Raw genomic sequence first — 17,751 nt, forward strand, 5'->3', positions numbered from 1 at the left:
GGTTTGCTGGTGGGTTATGGGACAGTCCATTCTAATGTAGGTGTGAGAGCACCGGGTTTAAGACACTGTGCTTGATATGCTTTATTTGATTTATCCCTCACAGAACGACTCAATTCCTCAAGAGGACTTCACTCCGGAAATCTACAGAGAATTCCTGAGCAACATGTGCCCTCGGCCTGAAATTGACCATATCTTCTTAGAGTAGTAAGAAATACTGGACGTCAACTTTTCCCCTTCCTTTTCCCTGGGCGATGGTGTTTTCTGTGCCTACAATTTGGGGGTGGGAGGAGGTTGGGGACGTCTTCCTGCCATGTTGTTCTGTTCTTATTGAAGTTTTTGCTCTCCGTTTTAATGGGGTTTTATTGGGGTTTTATTGGACATTTATAACCCGCCATGAGCCGGTTCTGGAGTGGCGGGCAATATATTGAATACCAACAACAACAACGTGCATCATACAAGCCCCAAAACCAGACTGTGGCAGCCAGGAACTACCGGCTGGGCGGGAGGTGTTTTTGGGCTGAAGATGAATCTCTGCTGCCTTGCATGGAATTTCCCAGGCTGGATTCCTGTTTAGTGTAGTGGTTTGGAGTGCGGACTTTTAATCTGGCAAGCCAGGTTTGATTCTGCGTTCCCCCACATGCAGCCAGCTGGGTGACCTTGGGCTCACCACAGCACTGATAAAGCTGTTCTGACCGAGCAGTAATATCAGGGCTCTCTCAGCCCCACTAACCTCCCAGGGTGTCTTTTGTGGGGAAAGGAAAGGGAAGGTAACTGTAAGCCGCTTTGAGCCTCCTTCGGGGAAAGAAAAGTGGTATATAAGAACCAACTCTTCTTCTTCTTCTTCTTCTACTTCTTCTTCTTCTTCTTCGAATCATAGAATCAAAGAGTTGGAAGGGGCCATACGGGCCATCTAGTCCAACCCCCTGCTCAACGCAGGATCAGCCCTAAGCATCCTAAAGCATCCAAGAAAAGTGTGTATCCAACCTTTGCTTGAAGACTGCCAGTGAGGGGGAGCTCACCACCTCCTTAGGCAGCCTATTCCACTGCTGAACTACTCTGACTGTGAAAATTCTTTTCCTGATATCTAGCCTTCTTCTTCGATGTGACTTCCATGCTCCATTGTTTTTCTGGTTTAATGCTTCTGACTTAATGTAAATCAATGGGGCATTGAGGTGGTGCAAGCAGCATGCATTAGATAAGTGTTTTCCCACACACACACACACACACACACAACACACGCAGGCCAAAAAAACTGGTTGCAGAAATTGGTTGGGCGTGGAATGCAGTCATATTTGCACTAGATGCTGCCAGTGGCAATATGGGGCACCAATTAAGTCAGTACACAATTAAGTCAGGTCTTGTTGGCTATGCCTTGAAACCCTAGAAGAAAATTTAATTATAAATCTAATAAGGTAAAGGTAAAGGTATCCCCTGTGCAAGCACCGAGTCATGTCTGACCCTTGGGGTGACGCCCTCTAGCGTTTTCATGGCAGACTCAATACGGGGTGTTTTGACAGTGCCTTCCCCCGTCATTACCGTTTAAATCTAATAGTTAATGTCTATCTTTCCCATGGTTGGTTAGTGTTCTGTGGAATCCTCCCTGCTTTATAGGGCTGATGGTACTAAGTACCAGCTCAGGAAAGAATACCCTGATGGCTGGGAGGTGTGATGGGAGCTTAGAGAAGAGGGGTTGGAATCCAAGAAGTTGCCATTGGGGAATGAAGGAAGCCCCTCCCCCCTCCCCCATTCTGAAACTGCTTTGTTTTCTAAAAAATGATGTAAGACTCTTTTACCTGGGTATGTTTGTCAGGCTATTCCTCATGGTTCCAGCATCTAAGTTCCCTCTATTTTCATGTAAAAAAATTACTTCTATTCCATATGTTACCATATCGCTTCTTTGAAAGGCTGTCTTACTCCTCACCATTTGACCCTGGGAGAAATTATTTCTTTATTATTTAATTTGTATGCCGCCACTCTCGGCCAGGCGGGCTCGTGGCAGTTCACATTAAACCATAAAAACCTTTTTTTTAAATCCCCTACAATATGCTCACAGCCTTGACTCTCCATGATACAGGAGCGTTTGCCTAATTATACTCAAATATTAACAAGGACGGACTCACTGCCACTGACGAAAGATTGAAAACGGAAAACAAATCTAGAGACCGTTCTGGCAGAGTCGAAGCCTGAATAAATAACATAAGAAACTCTTTATCTTTTCAAGCTTTATTAAGCCACTGGATAGATTCTGTTTCTACAATGCAATTACGACAACTTAATGGTGGCAAACAGCTCCCCCGCTTCACTCAAACGCAGTGCCCCAATTCCTCCGTTCCCAGTTTTAATGCACAATCTCAGACCCCCGGCGATAATCGCCTAGAGGGGAACGGATGCAATGGTGTGCCCTTGCAGATGTTCAGTCCTCTAAATACCAAACTGAGTTTGAGCCTACAGGTGTTAACTGGTTGTAATGGGCTGATAGAAGTGGTTTGTGGCACTTCTTGAATTTCATGTCTTTCTGGCATGACTTGATCAGCAGGAGGAGGAGGCACCGGGGACGGCATCAGATTGAGGCTTCTCGAACAGCTCTAATGCTGAGGCAAGCGCTGGCCCAGGTGGCTTCAGCCACTTGATAAGGATGCTGGTGCCATTGTCAGAAGCCCCAGAGCGGGTACCAAACTGGCCTTTTGCCGTCTGCCCCAGGAATTTCTGACACCACCACACTGCAGCGGAAGCTGAGGACCAAACCAGAAGATACCTTTTTCACACCAGTTGCATGTCCCTGGTGGCAACTCCTGTGTCGAAAGTGCAGATGGGACTCACTTGATTGGAGCTGTAGTGCGAGGGGTGGTTTGGCTCCTGCTGCCCCCCAGCAGAGCAAATGAAGTCCTCCTCTCCTGGTGAAGTCCTCCTCTCCTGGAACCCTTCCTCATCTTTTACAGCAGTGGCCCCCAACCTTTTTATCACCGGGGACCGGTCAACACTTCACAATTTTACTGAGGCCCGAATGGGGGGTAGTCTTTTGCCGAGGGATGTCACTGCCGCTTGAGTCCCTGCTCCACTTGCTTTCCCACCGTCCGCTGGGGGGCGGTGCCTGCAGCAGCTGGGCAGTGCCATGCCGAGGGGGAGCCCCAGCCATGGTGGCCGCCAGAGAGCCCCAAAGGTGAGCTGGCGGCAGAGTGGCAGGGCAGGCCCCCAGGCAGCAGCCAGGAAGGAGGACAAGGAGGAGTTGCGGACTGGTACCAACTGATCCACAGACCGGCACTGGTCCCCGGACCGGGGGTTGGGGACCACTGTTTTACAGTCCTGATCCCAAGGTGTAGCAAGAAATATTTCTGGCAGCCCTTGGTGTGCAACTTATAAAAATTATCCAAAGTCTTCAGTGCAAACTCTGGGCAAATATCAAGTAGGTTTCTTCACAAATTGCCTGGCATCACTTCCCTGAGCACCCCACACACTATTATAGTTTAAGTTTGTTATAATTAAGTTTGATTGCTGTCCTGTCTCCAAGCCAAGTTTAGCAGCACTAACACAAACAAACCTAAGGTCAGCAGGTAGAGAGTTCCTCACTTTCCAAATGCTTCCCAAGCTTGTAGGGTACACAGACGAATCCTTGGGAGATAACAGACGATAAAAGACCCAAACTTGGCGGAAGAGACACAAATTACTTCAAATAACTACTATAATAGTGGGTCAGACAGCCGAGACAGACTTCACTGCTAAAAGATAAAAGCTGATTAAAATAATAAAGCTAATTTACAAATACAAATGTATTATATCTAAAGTCATAATAATCTTTGCCTTTGTTCTCACTAGCAGTGGATCCTTTTGCACTTTCCTTTCTTATATTGTACTTTTATATGCTATTAAAGGCTTGTTGTATAAAGCTAATTTAAAAAGAGCATAGGCAGACCTCTAAAAATGCTGCTGCTGCTCTGGCACCGTCTTGGATCGCCAGCCCTTGGTGTAAATGGCCACCTGTTGCCACACATTGCCTTTTTCTCTCCCAGGTTGCCCCCCGCACACTCGCAGAATGCAGGGCCCCTGGAGGTGGCTGTAGCGGCTTCTGTGAAGTAATATAATAATAATGAAGTTGAGTTGGGAGGAGGGGCTGCATGTGGTGATCGGTCTCCCTTCCTTCCCCCAGCGGTGCCAAGACCAGACCGTATCTTACTGTGGACCAGATGATGGAGTTCATAAACTTGAAACAACGAGACCCCCGCTTGAACGAAATTCTCTACCCTCCCTTGAAGCAAGAACAAGTTCAGCAGCTGATTGAGAAATATGAACCCAATAAGAGTCTGGCCAGGAAAGGTCAGTAATTTCCATTTTCGTCTGTAGCCGGTTTCTGGGTTCAAGCAACGAGCCCATTCCCGCGGACGCTGATGCACTGGAGCACTCCTTGGTTTAAATTAGAGGCGAGGTCTAGCTGGTTGGCCTCGCCATTGGCAGCCGAGAAGAAGTTAACGTTTCATTACTGGTTTGAGAGTGTTCTTTGAAACTCATTTCCTTGGTGCTTTTCACTTCAGAGGTTCGATAATTGAGGGCATGTAAATATGATCACGGGGACAACCATTATTGACTTGAATGTGAAATCTGCCAAATGCACAGTTACTCTGCCGCAGGGCCTTCTCCTCCTCCTCCTCCTCCTCCTCCTCCTCCTCCTCCTCCTCCTCCTCCTCCTCCTCCTCCTCCTCCTCCTCCTCCTTCTCCTTCTCCTTCTCCTTCTCCTTCTCCTTCTCCTTCTCCTTCTCCTTCTCCTTCTCCTTCTCCTCCTCCTCCTCCTCCTCCTCCTCCTTCTCCTTCTCCTTCTCCTTCTCCTTCTCCTCCTCCTCCTCCTCCTCCTCCTTCTCCTCCTCCTCCTCCTCCTTCTCCTCCTCCTTCTCCTTCTCCTCCTCCTCCTCCTCCTCCTCCTTCTCCTTCTCCTCCTCCTTCTCCTTCTCCTTCTCCTCCTCCTCCCCATCCCCATTCATGCACTCTCTATTCCAGAGATTTCTCCTCAGCTTAAGTGTATGATTTTCTTAGAGGACTAGATGCATTTGCACCACATTTGAGGCTTTATTTAAATGTATAGGGTTGGAGTTTCTTGCAGTGATCCACTTTTTGTTTGTTTAGAGATAAGGGATACATATGAAAGGCAGTTGGACAAATACAACAAGGCAGAGATGCATCGACTGTGAAAAAGCAATCACAAACCTGCCTCTTCTCATCTAGCAGTTGGGGAAGAATCCTGAATTTCCAGGCTTGGTGGGGCTGTATGTAATGTGTCCCAAGTTAAACACTTATGTGATCATATATACAGCGTTTATTACTATTTATTGGCTTCTGCTGTGAACTGTAATTGCTCATCCAGATGTAATGCACAGTTTGAGAAAAAAGGGGGGTAAAAATCAAGGAAGATCCACACAGGAAGCTAATTAGAAATTAGTGGTGAACCAGAAGGCAGTTCCTTGCATAGCGTGACTCCAGAGGCACCTTTAAGGCCATCTTGAATATATTTTCACTTGACCAAAGAAACAAAATTTGAGTTCAATGGCACCCCTAAGACCAACAAAGTTTAATTCTAGGTAAAAGCTTCTGTAACTATGAAAAGTCCCTGAAAAGATGAGGGGCTGGACTGGATGGCTGTTTGTCGTCTCTTCCAGCCTGTGTGATTCTGACTCCGAAAACCATCTACTTGATTAAAATTTGTTGATCTTAAAAATGCCATTGGACTTTGTTCTGCTGCTTCAGACCAACAAGGCTGCTCATCTGAACCATGCTCAGCTGTTACCCATCGTCTTTTGTCCTACAACAAATGATGTTGTTTGTGTATAAGTGTTTCGATGTGTGATTGTATACTCCATACATAGCACATTCCATTCGTCTCCTCGACTGTATCAGCTGCATTGAAAGGGCAGAACTTCTGCAAAGCTGAGGGAGAAGGCAAAGAGACCCTGTCATCTTTCAACCAGAAGAGAACCCTGTCTCCATAGAAACAGAAGTTGGGAACTGCCAGACGGACATTTGGATATGGCCAATTTTCAGAATCTTTCTGATTGTGCCAGATGTTTCCTCATACCTGCCTGCCTGGGTCCAGCCCCTGGCACTCCCAAAGAGCTTGCTCTTCAGATTCCCTGCCGCAGCTTCCCACCTCAATATGAGAGTATACTTGATTGCTCCCAATAAGCAGACTTTGTTGAAGAAAAATCTCTTTATTGAAGATACAATGTTGCTAACATCTCTGAATCCTTGCTAAGACTAAACACACAGAAACTATTGTTCTGCCTTAACCTCCAACCCCCCGGCTCCCCCTGCCTACCCGTTTGGGCGCAGAACTCTCCAGATTCTACCCCCATAGCCAGGCGAGAAAGACACAACTGGCATCTCCTACCCCAAGGTTGGGGAGAAACACCTTCTCACACATTAGAGCATCACAGGTGGTATTCCTGGTGCAAACTACACTACCCTAAACCAGCTACATTCACACCTAAGGCAATTGGTTATACAGAATGAAAAGCAGAGAGGAAACAACAAATGGCAAAAGTACATGGCTTTGGTACTCAATTTAGGCTCTCTGCACAACATTTATTTAAAGGTTTGACAAGGACAGATTAGGGGATAGAAGCAATGAGGGTGGAAGGAAAATGGGGGATGGTGTGACTGCATAAGGGTGATGCTCCAAAGGAAACAGGGCCGAAGGAAAGCGCTAAAAGGGAAAGAGAAGGGGCACAGGAAGAGGGAGCAAGAGGAAGAGGGGAAGGGAAAGGGAAATCCTCACAACATTGCATGTGATGGAAGTCTAGGTGAAAGTGAGAGACTGGCTTAAGGCCTTAAAGTAGAAAGGGGCAAGAGTCCAGGAAGAAGGGAGCAGTGACTCATGGAAGCTCCTCCCCCACCACAAATGGTGTTAGTTCTTCAGATGCTCCTGAACTCTGGCTTTTTCTGCTGGTGTAGACAGACTCATACAGCCGCCCATCTTGGTCTCTCTTCATGGAAGTCTGAGCATTCCTCACTAGACCAGGGGTGGTCAAACTGTGGCCCTCCAGATGTCCATGGACTCCAATTCCCATGAGCCCCTGCCAGCGAATGCTAGCAGGGGCTCATGGGAATTGGAGTCCATGGATATCTGGAGGGCCACAGTTTGACTACCCCTGCACTAGACAAAACCCAACAGGCTTTGTTGGGTTTTGGGATGGCTGGCTCCCCAGATAACATTGGATTTCTTCTACTTTTTTGTTAAGTTCGCCCATGAAAGGAATTCATGGGCATATTTCCACATCAAGTGAGTGTGATAAAATACCTAATCATTATTGGAAAACGTAGATTTTTCTGTCTCCAGTGTATTCCAATATACTTTGGAAGTTCACATGGGGATGAGGAGAGGAGACTGCATTTGCCATTTTTATTGCTGCATCACACTGGCTTTTCATATTTAGCTCACAGTCCATAAGTACTCTAAGATCATGTTCACACACATTGCTACCCAGAAATGTATCTCCCATCCAGTATGCCAGTATGCGTGCTTCCCATTTTAGTGACCCAGAAGTAGAACTCTGCACTTCTCCTTATTGAATTGCATCCTGTTCTCATTTTCCCACTTTTCCAGCAGGTTCACAGAATCATAGAACAATAGAGTTAGAAGGGACCTCATGTGTCATCTAGTCTAACCCCCTGCACTATGCAGGACACTCACATCCCAATCGCTCATCCACTGTCACCTGCCACCCCCTTAAGCCTTCACAGAATCAGCTTCTCTGTCAGATGGCTATCCAGCCTCTGTTTAAAAGTTTCCAAAGATGGAGAACCCACCACCTCCCGAGGAAGCCTGTTCCACTGAGAAACCACTCTAACAGGAACTTCTTCTGGATGTTGAGAGGGAATTTCTTTTGAATTAATTTCTGCCCATTGGTTCTGGTCCAAACTTTGTATATCAATAAAATACAAAAATATATATCCTCTGTCATAAGGACAAGAAATTTAAGTACGGTACTTCTATATTCTTCAAATATAATATACATTTTGTTCCCCATGCCCTCCGAATCAATTTCTTGCAGATGCTGAAAACAAGGGATGGAAGGAAAACGTATTTGGAATTGTATATTTAAAGAAACATTAGCATATAAATTTTTATTTTGAAACTGTGTTAAGCATCCTTTTGGGAAACTGGTAAAGTCCTCACTTTACCAACAATTTTACTATTCGTCAGTAATAAACAAACAGTGTATGTTGATGGAGTCCCTGTCTAGTGGCTGAATGTCTGTTCCTCTCCCAAAATACCTTGAGGACGACCATTGACACTGATGGGCAGTAGGTTCAGGATGGAACAAAGGAAAGGCTACTTTAGCCAGAGAGTTATTAAAATGTGGAATTCACTACCAGAGGATGTAGTGATGTCATCAGGAATAAATAGCTTTAAAGTGAATTAGATAGATTCACGGAGATTGGTGGAGATTAAGGGACTGAGGTAACCTCCACATTCAGAGACACTAAACCTCTGAATCCTAAAGCCAGGAGGCAACTTTAGGGGAAGGCCTCGGCCTCTATGCCCTGTTCCTGGCCCTCCAGAAGAACTGATTGCCCCCTGGGTAAGACAGGAGACTGGGCTAGATGGACCCACACTGATTTGACCCAACAGGATTCTTATGGTAGCTAGCCCATATCAGAGTTTGTAGCGATAGATCATCATGTAAGAGTTCCTTCTGTAAAAAGGAGAGAGTGCATTTTCTAAGTGCCCTTTCAAAGACATCTGGTCCGTTTAACAGGAAACAGTTTCTTCTTTATTAAGCAAAATGTTCCTGCTGATCTTTGTTCCTTGTAGGAAAATTTAGTCTCTTAAAAAGTCTGAACGTACGTTAGCTACTTCTCTCAAGAAACCCAAGTGCTTGCAGAATAAAAATTAAACACCGATTAAACATAAGAGGTTTTTGCCACTCCAGAGAAGAAAGTAAAGACGCTTCTACAAAATTGCTTCTTGCCTTTTATCCACTGGTGTTTGCTTCTTTAAATAAATTAATCTCTGCGAGTCTCCCTGGGCTTTCCCCTGAGCCATACAAAGATTCCTCCTTCTACTGCTTGGAGAAAACATTAGGGGAGTGGTTCTCAGCCTTCCTAATGCCGTGGCCCTTTAATACAGTTCCTCATGTTGTGGTGACCCCCAACCATAAAATTATGCAAGGGTTCTTTCACATAAATGAAACTGAAACCGACCAATAGTGTGAAGCCTCCGGGGAGGGTGGTATATAAATATAATAAATAAATAAATTGTCCATGATTGTATATAAATTGTTTTTTTTTCCGGGTTTCTCAGTTCATTTCTGCCTCTTGTCCCACCAGGCTGACCTTGCTCTTTTCCACTGCACCAGACAGACAAATGCTCTGTCTTGATCTACCCTGCAAGGCTGTTGTGCGGATGGTGCCCCCCCCTCCCTGGCCAAGCTGCTTGCCATGCCACGACCCCTGTGAAAGGGTAATTCGACCCCCAAAGTGGTCCTGACCCCCAGGTTGAGAACCATTGCATTAGAGGATGTGTTTGTTTGCACGGTGAGAAGATGTAGGAAATGTTTTGATAAGGCAGAATGATGACGCCACACAATCATGGCGCACTACATCCACAGGCTAAGGAGAGCTCCGGTTGCTTCATGTGGACAGAGCTTTTTCCAGCCCATGGATTTCCTACCAGGTGCAGTGCATCCCCACCCCCCTACATTTGGACCAAAAGGGTTGCCAACGTCCCATATAAGTAGAAGCTTGTCAGCCTGTGAGAGAAATGTCTCACACTCTTTGCAAAACTGTTCAAACTCTTGAAATGTCGACTAGTCGCCTGTGAAGAAGGAGGTTATGGAAGCCCTTCTAGATGGGCATCCATTTTATTTATTTATATTTATTTATAATTTAATTTATACCCCACCTGTCCTTACTGAGTCCTCTTGAAGCGGCTTACAACAATAAAAACATACCCCATAAAAAACCCACAAAACATTAATATACTATTCCCTACAATGGGTTTATCAAAACCAAGAAATCCACAAATGGCGGTATGAACCCACGGTTACTCTCCAACCAATCAACAGTCACAATCTTCCAAGCACCTACTTAACTAACTCTGCCAGGCTCTGATTTATTGCACCAGATGTATGGCGCGCATCGTTGGGCGGGATCCCCTGGCCTCAACTAAATGCCTGGTGGAAGAGCTCCATCTTACAGGCCCTACGGAACCTTGACAGTTCCGTCAGGGCCCTTAGCTCTTCCGGGAGCTCATTCCACCAGGCTGGGGCCAGGGCACCTTAGAGATTTTGGGGATAAGAACTTTTGAGAGTGAAACTCCTGTCATCAGCTCTCTGAGAACAGGATCATTAACTCTTCCAAGCTCTTGTTGATCTCTCTGGTGCTCCCAGGAATAGAGCTTGGCTGTTCCGCTGCAGGACCGCACAGCTGTCCTGTGGAGGAAATCCCTTGAGTAACAGGACAGTAAGGGCTGCAGGGCTCCCTCTCCCTGAGGAAATCACAGTTTTTTCATCATTATAACTTGGACAGTGTGTTTGTTTATTTTTTCATTCCTTGGCATTTCATAAGGTATTGTCCAGAAGGGTTTTCTCTTTAGTTAAAAAAAAGCAGTTCAAAACTTTCTCTCGTAGGCTGACTGTTCTCTGGCAACTGAGATGAAAGAGAGAAGGGCTTTCAGAAGCTACCAAACATCTTAGGTGAAAGGTAAAGGTATCCCCTGTGCAAGCACCGGGTCATGTCTGACCCTTGGAGTGACGCCCTCCAGGGTTTTCATGGCAGACTCAATACGGGGTGGGTTGCTATTCCCTTCCCCAGTCATTACCATTTTACCCCCCCAGCAAGCTGGGTAATCATTTTACCGACCTCGAAAGGATGGAAGGCTGAGTCAACCTTGAGCCGGCTGCTGGGGTTGAACTCCCAGCCTCATGGTCAGAGCTTCAGAGTGCATGCCTGCTGCCTTAACATTCTGCGCCGCAAGAGACTCTTACACTAAGTGTAAGGTAAAGGTAAAGGTATCCCCTGTGCAAGCGCCAGGTCATGTCTGACCCTCGGGGTGACGCCCTCTAGCGTTTTCATGGCAGACTCAATACGGGGTGGTTTGCCAGTGCCTTCCCCAGTCATTACCGTTTACCCCCCAGCAAGCTGGGTACTCATTTTACCGACCTCGGAAAGATGGAAGGCTGAGTCAACCTTGAGCCAGCTGCTTGGATCAAACTCCCAGCCTCATGGTCAGAGCTTCAGAGATCATGTCGGCTGCCTTACCATTCTGAGTCACAGGAGGCTCTACCAAACATCATAGGTATGACTATAAAACTTGGTTTTAGAACTAAGGCACTTTTTAGGGTTTTAGAACTAAGAACTTTTTAGGGTTTTAGAACGAAGGCATTGCCCAGCACGCTGGAAAACAAATCTGTGTAATAGATGGCTCCCATCCCCTAATCATGCCACAAGTTTGCAGTTTGTGGGTATTGCTCCCCAGTGGGGAGACCATTAGCAGAGAAAGGAAAGAGTGCTAATTACTTCCTCTCCAGAGGTTCTTTCTAGGCTGCGATGGGTGAAGGTGTTAAAAGCAGCTGCTCTCTCACACTCTCTCTCCTTCCAGGAGTGAGCGGAACGTTTCAAGCGGTGGCGCAGGCTCCTTTCTGCCGGCACCGTGAGCTGAAGTATGTGTCTTCTGAATTTGCTTCTCTCCCAGGGCAGATCTCCGTGGATGGATTCATGAACTACTTGAGCGGAGAGGAGAACGGGGTGGTGCCGCCTGAAAAACTGGACCTGAACGAAGACATGACCCAGCCCCTCTCGCACTATTTGATCAATTCCTCACACAACACCTACCTCACAGGTAAGGGGCAGGGCGGAGCAAGTCGGCTCACTCACTTAGTAAAGGCCTGCGAAGATCATGGACAGGACAAGCAAAAAAAGCTGGGAAGGAGGGGAGTTGGATGGCAGTTCAAGGGTGGCAACCTGCTGATGACCATTCGGCCTTGCTCATGAGGGAGCATGACCTCTGCCCCAACCCACCCCCGCCAAGGTCATGCCTCCAGTGGTTACATATGGAGTAGAGCAAAGCGAGTGTGACGCATTTGCCTAATTTGGATCCCCAGCTAAGCTTTGAAAGCAACTACTTATTAGAGCGCCCTTTAAAAACTGCATGGGAACGTCAGGTTTTCTTCAACATCTGAGCTATTTTGGGGAGGGAATCCAGTGTTACCAGTCAGTGTTGGATGAGAAGCCACAAATTTGCTGACGTTTCTTCGGTACAAAGGGTGAGAACTCTCTTTCAGGACCCCGGATTATGTTGGAGGTCACGGAGAGTTGTTTATAACCTGCTTTTCACAATGCCCTCCCCTTCCTCCTCCCACAGCAGATGTCCTGAGAGCCCGGTGGGTCTGTGAGAGAGAACTGGGCCTTGCTTGAGGTCATCCAGCTTAGAGGCTGTTGCTCTTAAAGTCCTCTCCTCCGGTGGTCCCCGGAGCAGACCCAGCGTGGAGCAGCAGTGGGACCCGAAGAGAATGCCAGGTTTCTCTGGGGTGCAGGTGACTTTTTGACCCTTTGCAGTCTGTTCTGCCCAAAGCAGAAAGCTGTGCCCCACCCCCACCATTGTGACGTTGTGTTTCAAACAATGGTCTCCGAACAGGATAGATGAGGATTCAAACCCTTATTCTCCCATGGGACTCAGCCTCAACTCCCTGGTAGAGTTGTTGTGAAGGCTGCCTTGGTGTAGTGGTTAGGAGCACGGGCTTCTAATTTGGCGAGGCAGGTTTGATTCCCCACTCCCCCACATGCAGCCAGTTGGGAGACCTTGGGCTGGTCACATCCCTGATAGTGCTATTTTGACTGAGCAGTAATCTCAGGGCTCTCTCAGCCTCATCTGCCTCACAGGGTATCTGTTGTGGGGAGAGGAAAGGGAAGGCGAATGTAAGCCCCTCTGAGATTCCTTCTCGTAGAGAAAAGTGGGATATAAGAACCAACTCTTCTTCTTCAGTAATCTTAGGGCTCTCTCAGCCTCACCTCCCTCACAGGGTGTCTGTTGTGGGAAGAGAAAAGGGAAGGCGATTGTAAGCCGCTTTGAGCCTCCTTCGGGTAGAGAAAAGTGGCATATAAGAACCAACTCTTCTTCTTCTTCAGTAACATCAGGGCTCTCTCAGCCTCGCCTCCCTCACAGGGTGTCTGTTGTGGAAAGAGGAAAGGGAAGGCGATTGTAAGCCGCTTTGAGGTTCCTTCTGGTAGGGAAAAGTGGCATATAAGAACCAACTCTTCTTCTTCTTAACAAAGTGGTTCCTCAGTGGAGCAGTCTTCCTCGGGAGGTCGTGAGTTTTCCTTCTTTGGAAGTTTTTAAGCAGAGGCTAGATAGTCATCCGCCAGAAATGCTGATTTTATGAGGCAGATTGTGAGTGGGTGGGCAGGAGGGGATGTGCCAGTGTTTGTCCCTCGTGGCCCTGCCTTGCATACCCAGGGAATTGCTGATCACCAGGCCAGGCTGGATTCTGAACATTTTTAGTGTGTGTTTGGGGGGGATCACTGGGGCATGAAACTGGGGTCACTGTGGGTGGGTAGGTAGTTGTGATTTCCTGCATTGTGCAAGGGAACATGGATTCTTCTCATGTCCCCTTCCATGCTATTGGCGCCATCGAGGCCTATATCAGGCCCGGCCCATCTGGCAGGGAAGAGTCATCTGGCAAGGACCGGCTCTTTCTCCAGCCCTGGGCCAACTAAGGTGTCCCAAAAAGGACACAAAATGCCTTAGGTGGCTCCATGGTGGTGTGCAGCCACCAAACTGGCTAGGGAATTAGTTTGTTTAGGAATGTGGTAGCAATACCAGTTTCCTAAATAGAAAAAATCTAGACAGCATCCTAAAAAGCAGAGACATCACCCTGCCAACTAAAGTCCATCTATTCAAGGCTATGGTCTTCTCAATTGCAATATATGGCTGTGAAAGTTGGACCATAAGGAAAGCTGAACGTCAAAGAATTGAGGCTTTTGAACTCTGGTGCTGGAGAAGACTCTTGCGAGTCCCTTGGACTGCAAGGCCAACAAACTGGTCAGTCCTAGAGGAGATCAGCCCTGACTGCTCCTTAGAAGGCCAGATCCTGAAGATGAAACTCAAATACTTTGGCCACCTCATGAGAAGGAAGGACTCCCTGGAGAAGAGCCTAATGCTGGGAGCGATCGAGGGCAAAAGAAGAAGGGGACGACAGAGAATGAGGTGGCTAGATGGAGTCACTGAAGCAGTCGGTGCAAACTTAAATGGACTCCGGGGAATGGGAAGGCCTGGAGGATCATTGTCCATGGAGTTGCCCTCCGTGGGGATGCAGGAAGCGGTTGGACAAACTGTGCTGTTGCCAGCCCTCAACAGCATCCTGGCATGATACTGCCAGTGCGGAAAAGGTATGGGAGGGCATTCACTGAATAAAATGGGATCTATATCTGAGTCACACAGCTTATCGGTACAGGAAGGCAAAAATAGACATGGAAAGCACTTATTACAGTCTCAGGAAACATCATTTGGGTCTGGGGGCCATCATTTCAGATCTTGGGAGCTGAAAGCACAATCCTGAACTGGTTTGGGGGAGGTCAGATGTGCCATCCAGCCACAGCTGACTATGGCCACCCTGTAAGGCTGGGTAGTCAAACTGCGGCCCTCCAGATGGCCATGGACTACAATTCCCATAAGCCTCTTCCAGTGAACTGGGGACATCTGGAGGGCTGCAGTTTGACTACCCCTGCTGTAAGGTTTCAAGGGATAGAGATATTCAGGGGTGCTTTTCCACTGTCTGCTTCTACTTAACAACTTGAGGGCTTCCCATCCAAATACAGACCAGAGCTGGTCTTCTGAGAAATGGTGACATCAGGTTGGGCTGGACTATCCATGTAAATGCCAGGTGGCTTGATCATTTTAGTCCATGAGTCTTCATCCTAGGAAAGAGGACTGAAGCTCATGAATATTTCAGGCCCTGTGTTTCACCCGTTTCTTTGGCATTTTCTGATTCCTTCCTTGACCATTTCTGCACTAGTGCAATACCCAACATGTGTCTCTTCAAGGCCCTGTAGATTGTGCTTGGTTCTGCACTTAATTTTCTCTTTCCAGCTGCTGATCCAAGTTTCATGCTAACATGCCCCACAGTCTCTGATGCCTTGTTTACTGCAATTTCATTTTTATATTGGTTCTAATTCTCATCAAGCTGAGACCGAATTGCTTTTCAAAAGACAAGTCCGAATCTGGTCCACACCTTATTATTAACCGAGCAAATCTGCGTCCAGAGGGTGAGCCGAGATAATAGTCGTAGCACAGGCCGGGGTCAGGAACCAAAAGAGCCGAGTCAGGAGCCAAATCAAAGTCCAATTAAGAGAAGCTGAAATTCCAGGAGCCAAAAACAGGAGTCAGGACCACGTGAGCTGAACAGGATCAAGACAGGAACCGGACCAAGGTGTTGGCAGGATCAGTGTGCAGTTACACCCACAAGCAAGAGCAGTCTCTGCCTTGCTTAAGTGCAACTTCCAATGTCAGCTAAATGGCCACAGTTGTGGCCTCAGGCGTCATCTGCTGAACTGTTCTCACCTGGGTGTAAACTGCACAGAACTTTTATTCCAATCCCAGGTCGATTCAGTCCTTGCTGTTTATACAGAATGCGATTTCCGTTTTGATTTTGGGCGATTTAAATTTTCCTTCTGCCACAAGCAGGATTGATCCGGAGTGACCCTACCTTTATTGTGCGATAGAGTGCTTTTAAATCTCAATATTTTAAGATTCGGATTGAGAAAGCAATTCTCTCCTCCGTGGTAGAGACACTGTGATTGGCCAAAGGTGCCCATGTGACAAGCTTGCCTTAAAGGAGAAGCCCCTAATTTCTCTCAACTTCTGTTGGTCTTGGATTTTTTTCTCCCTCCTCTGCCTTCTTCGATCCTCTCCCTGCCTTCAAGAAAACAAAGAAAGAGGCTCCTTTTGCCCCCCCCTCTTCTGAGCCTCCCTAACTACATGCAGAAGACTTTTCTGTTTCAATGGGGGGGGGGGAGGAAGACCCGAGTTCAAATCGATCTGAATTCAACAGGATTGACAATGGAATAAACAAAGTGCAGACTCTGCCCTGGCCCCCATCTGTTTTGACAGCGGATCATGAGCCAGGTGCTCCGGCAGTGGTCAGTGAAGTCTGTGTCTCACTGCTGCCTCCTGCGCTCCGGCAAGCTCTCCAGGGCGGAGGGCAGTACTGATGACATTGAGGGTCCAGCTGGTATAAAGGGCAGCGTGTCAGCATGGCTGAGCCCCGACTGTTCCGCCTGATTGGGGCTTGCTGATTGTGCCCTGGCTCCTCATTGCCCCATCTCTCCTCCTCCACCGCATGCTCTGACAGTGGTGGCAGGACAGACGGTGCAGGTGCCAAGTCCTCTAGCACAGGGGTGGTCAACCTGTGGTCCTCCAGATGTTCATGGACTACAATTCCCATGAGCCCCTGCCAGCATTGGCTGGGAATGGACATGGACATCTGGAGGACCACAGGTTGAGTACCCCTGCTCTAGTGGCTGAGCTAGTGGCACAGGTGCAGAGAATTCCTCCACCAGAGGCAGCGTCTGGGGCATGGACATGGCACATATGGTTATGGCACATATATGAGAGCCAGTTTGGTGTAGTGGTTAGGAGTGCGGACTTCTAATCTGGCATGCCAGGTTCGATTCTGCGCTCCCCCACATGCAGCCAGCTGGGTGACCTTGGGCTCGCCATGGCACTGGTAAAGCTGTTCTGACCGAGCAGTGATATCAGGGCTCTCTCAGCCTCACCCACCTCACAGGGTGTCTGTTGTGGGGAGAGGAAAAGGAAGGTGACTGTAAGCCTCTTTGAGCCTTTCAGGTAGAGAAAAGTGGCATATAAGAACCAACTCTTCTTCTTCTTCAGTAATATCAGGGCTCTCTGAGCCTCACCCACCTCACAGGGTGTCTGTTGTGGGGAGAGGAACGGGAAGGCGACTGTAAGCCGCTTTGAGCCTCCTTCGGGTAGGGAAAAGCGGCATATAAGAACCAACTCTTCTTCTTCTTCTTCTTCTTCTTGTTCTAGGGTTGTGTCAGGCCGCGCACAACTCTGTGTTTTACAATGCTGATTGTAATCAGCCTAAATGTTTTCTTTAGCTAAGAGGTGTTTACTTGCTCGCTTGCCCCATGGACAAAATGGCAGAAACAGGAAACTATCATTTCGAAAGATGATGGACATAAAGCCACCGTTTTTTTTTTTAGAAGTTCACTGCCACATTCTCAGGAAACAGTCGTTTATCTCCACTTCAAAACTCGGCTGTCATGTTCCTGAAAGCTATATTGTGACCCTTTTAGGCGTGCTTTCAGAAAGTGGAATAATAGCAGAACAGTGGGTAGACCTTTATTATTCTTCCATTAGTGTTTGGTGTGATGTTGCTTTCTGCTTAGAAAAATCTGGGGAAATCATGGCGTTTTTTTTAGGCTGGAGGACAATGGGGCAGGGAGGGGGATTTTCGCTAGTCATTTTGCAATTGTGTAATATTGCAGCCATGAAGTACAAAACAAAAAACAACGTAAAAGGGGGGGTTGCAACGGAAGGTTCTGTGGAGGCAAGTGAGTTGCAGAGTGCTTGGGATAAGCTTGAGGGACGGTGGATGAAGGCAAGGCGTCGTGTTTTTAAAATGGCAAAGTCTTCTTAGTAATGCGATAATACAATATGCACGCTCAGGTGTTGTTGTTTTTTAAGCTGGAAAATCAAGCTGGGATCCTGCCTGCTTCGGACTCAAATCCAGGAAGCATGTGGCATGT

The 17,751-nt window shown here is 47.4% G+C and overlaps 1 protein-coding gene across 3 annotated transcripts in view; it reads left to right on the forward strand.

The window, feature by feature from the left end:
- The window catches only part of PLCB1 (phospholipase C beta 1), a 508,515-nt gene that overhangs the window by 323,083 nt on the left and 167,681 nt on the right, over positions 1-17,751 (forward strand). For all 3 annotated transcript variants that reach the window (XM_077314606.1, XM_077314600.1, XM_077314616.1), the window contains 3 exons: positions 104-204; positions 4,145-4,311; positions 11,678-11,824. In XM_077314606.1, coding sequence (XP_077170721.1) covers positions 104-204; positions 4,145-4,311; positions 11,678-11,824 — 415 coding nt within the window. The remainder of the gene's footprint in view (positions 1-103; positions 205-4,144; positions 4,312-11,677; positions 11,825-17,751) is intronic.

Source organism: Paroedura picta, chromosome 1 (genome assembly GCF_049243985.1).
Source record: "Paroedura picta isolate Pp20150507F chromosome 1, Ppicta_v3.0, whole genome shotgun sequence".
In the NCBI taxonomy this organism is placed as follows: domain Eukaryota; kingdom Metazoa; phylum Chordata; class Lepidosauria; order Squamata; family Gekkonidae; genus Paroedura; species Paroedura picta.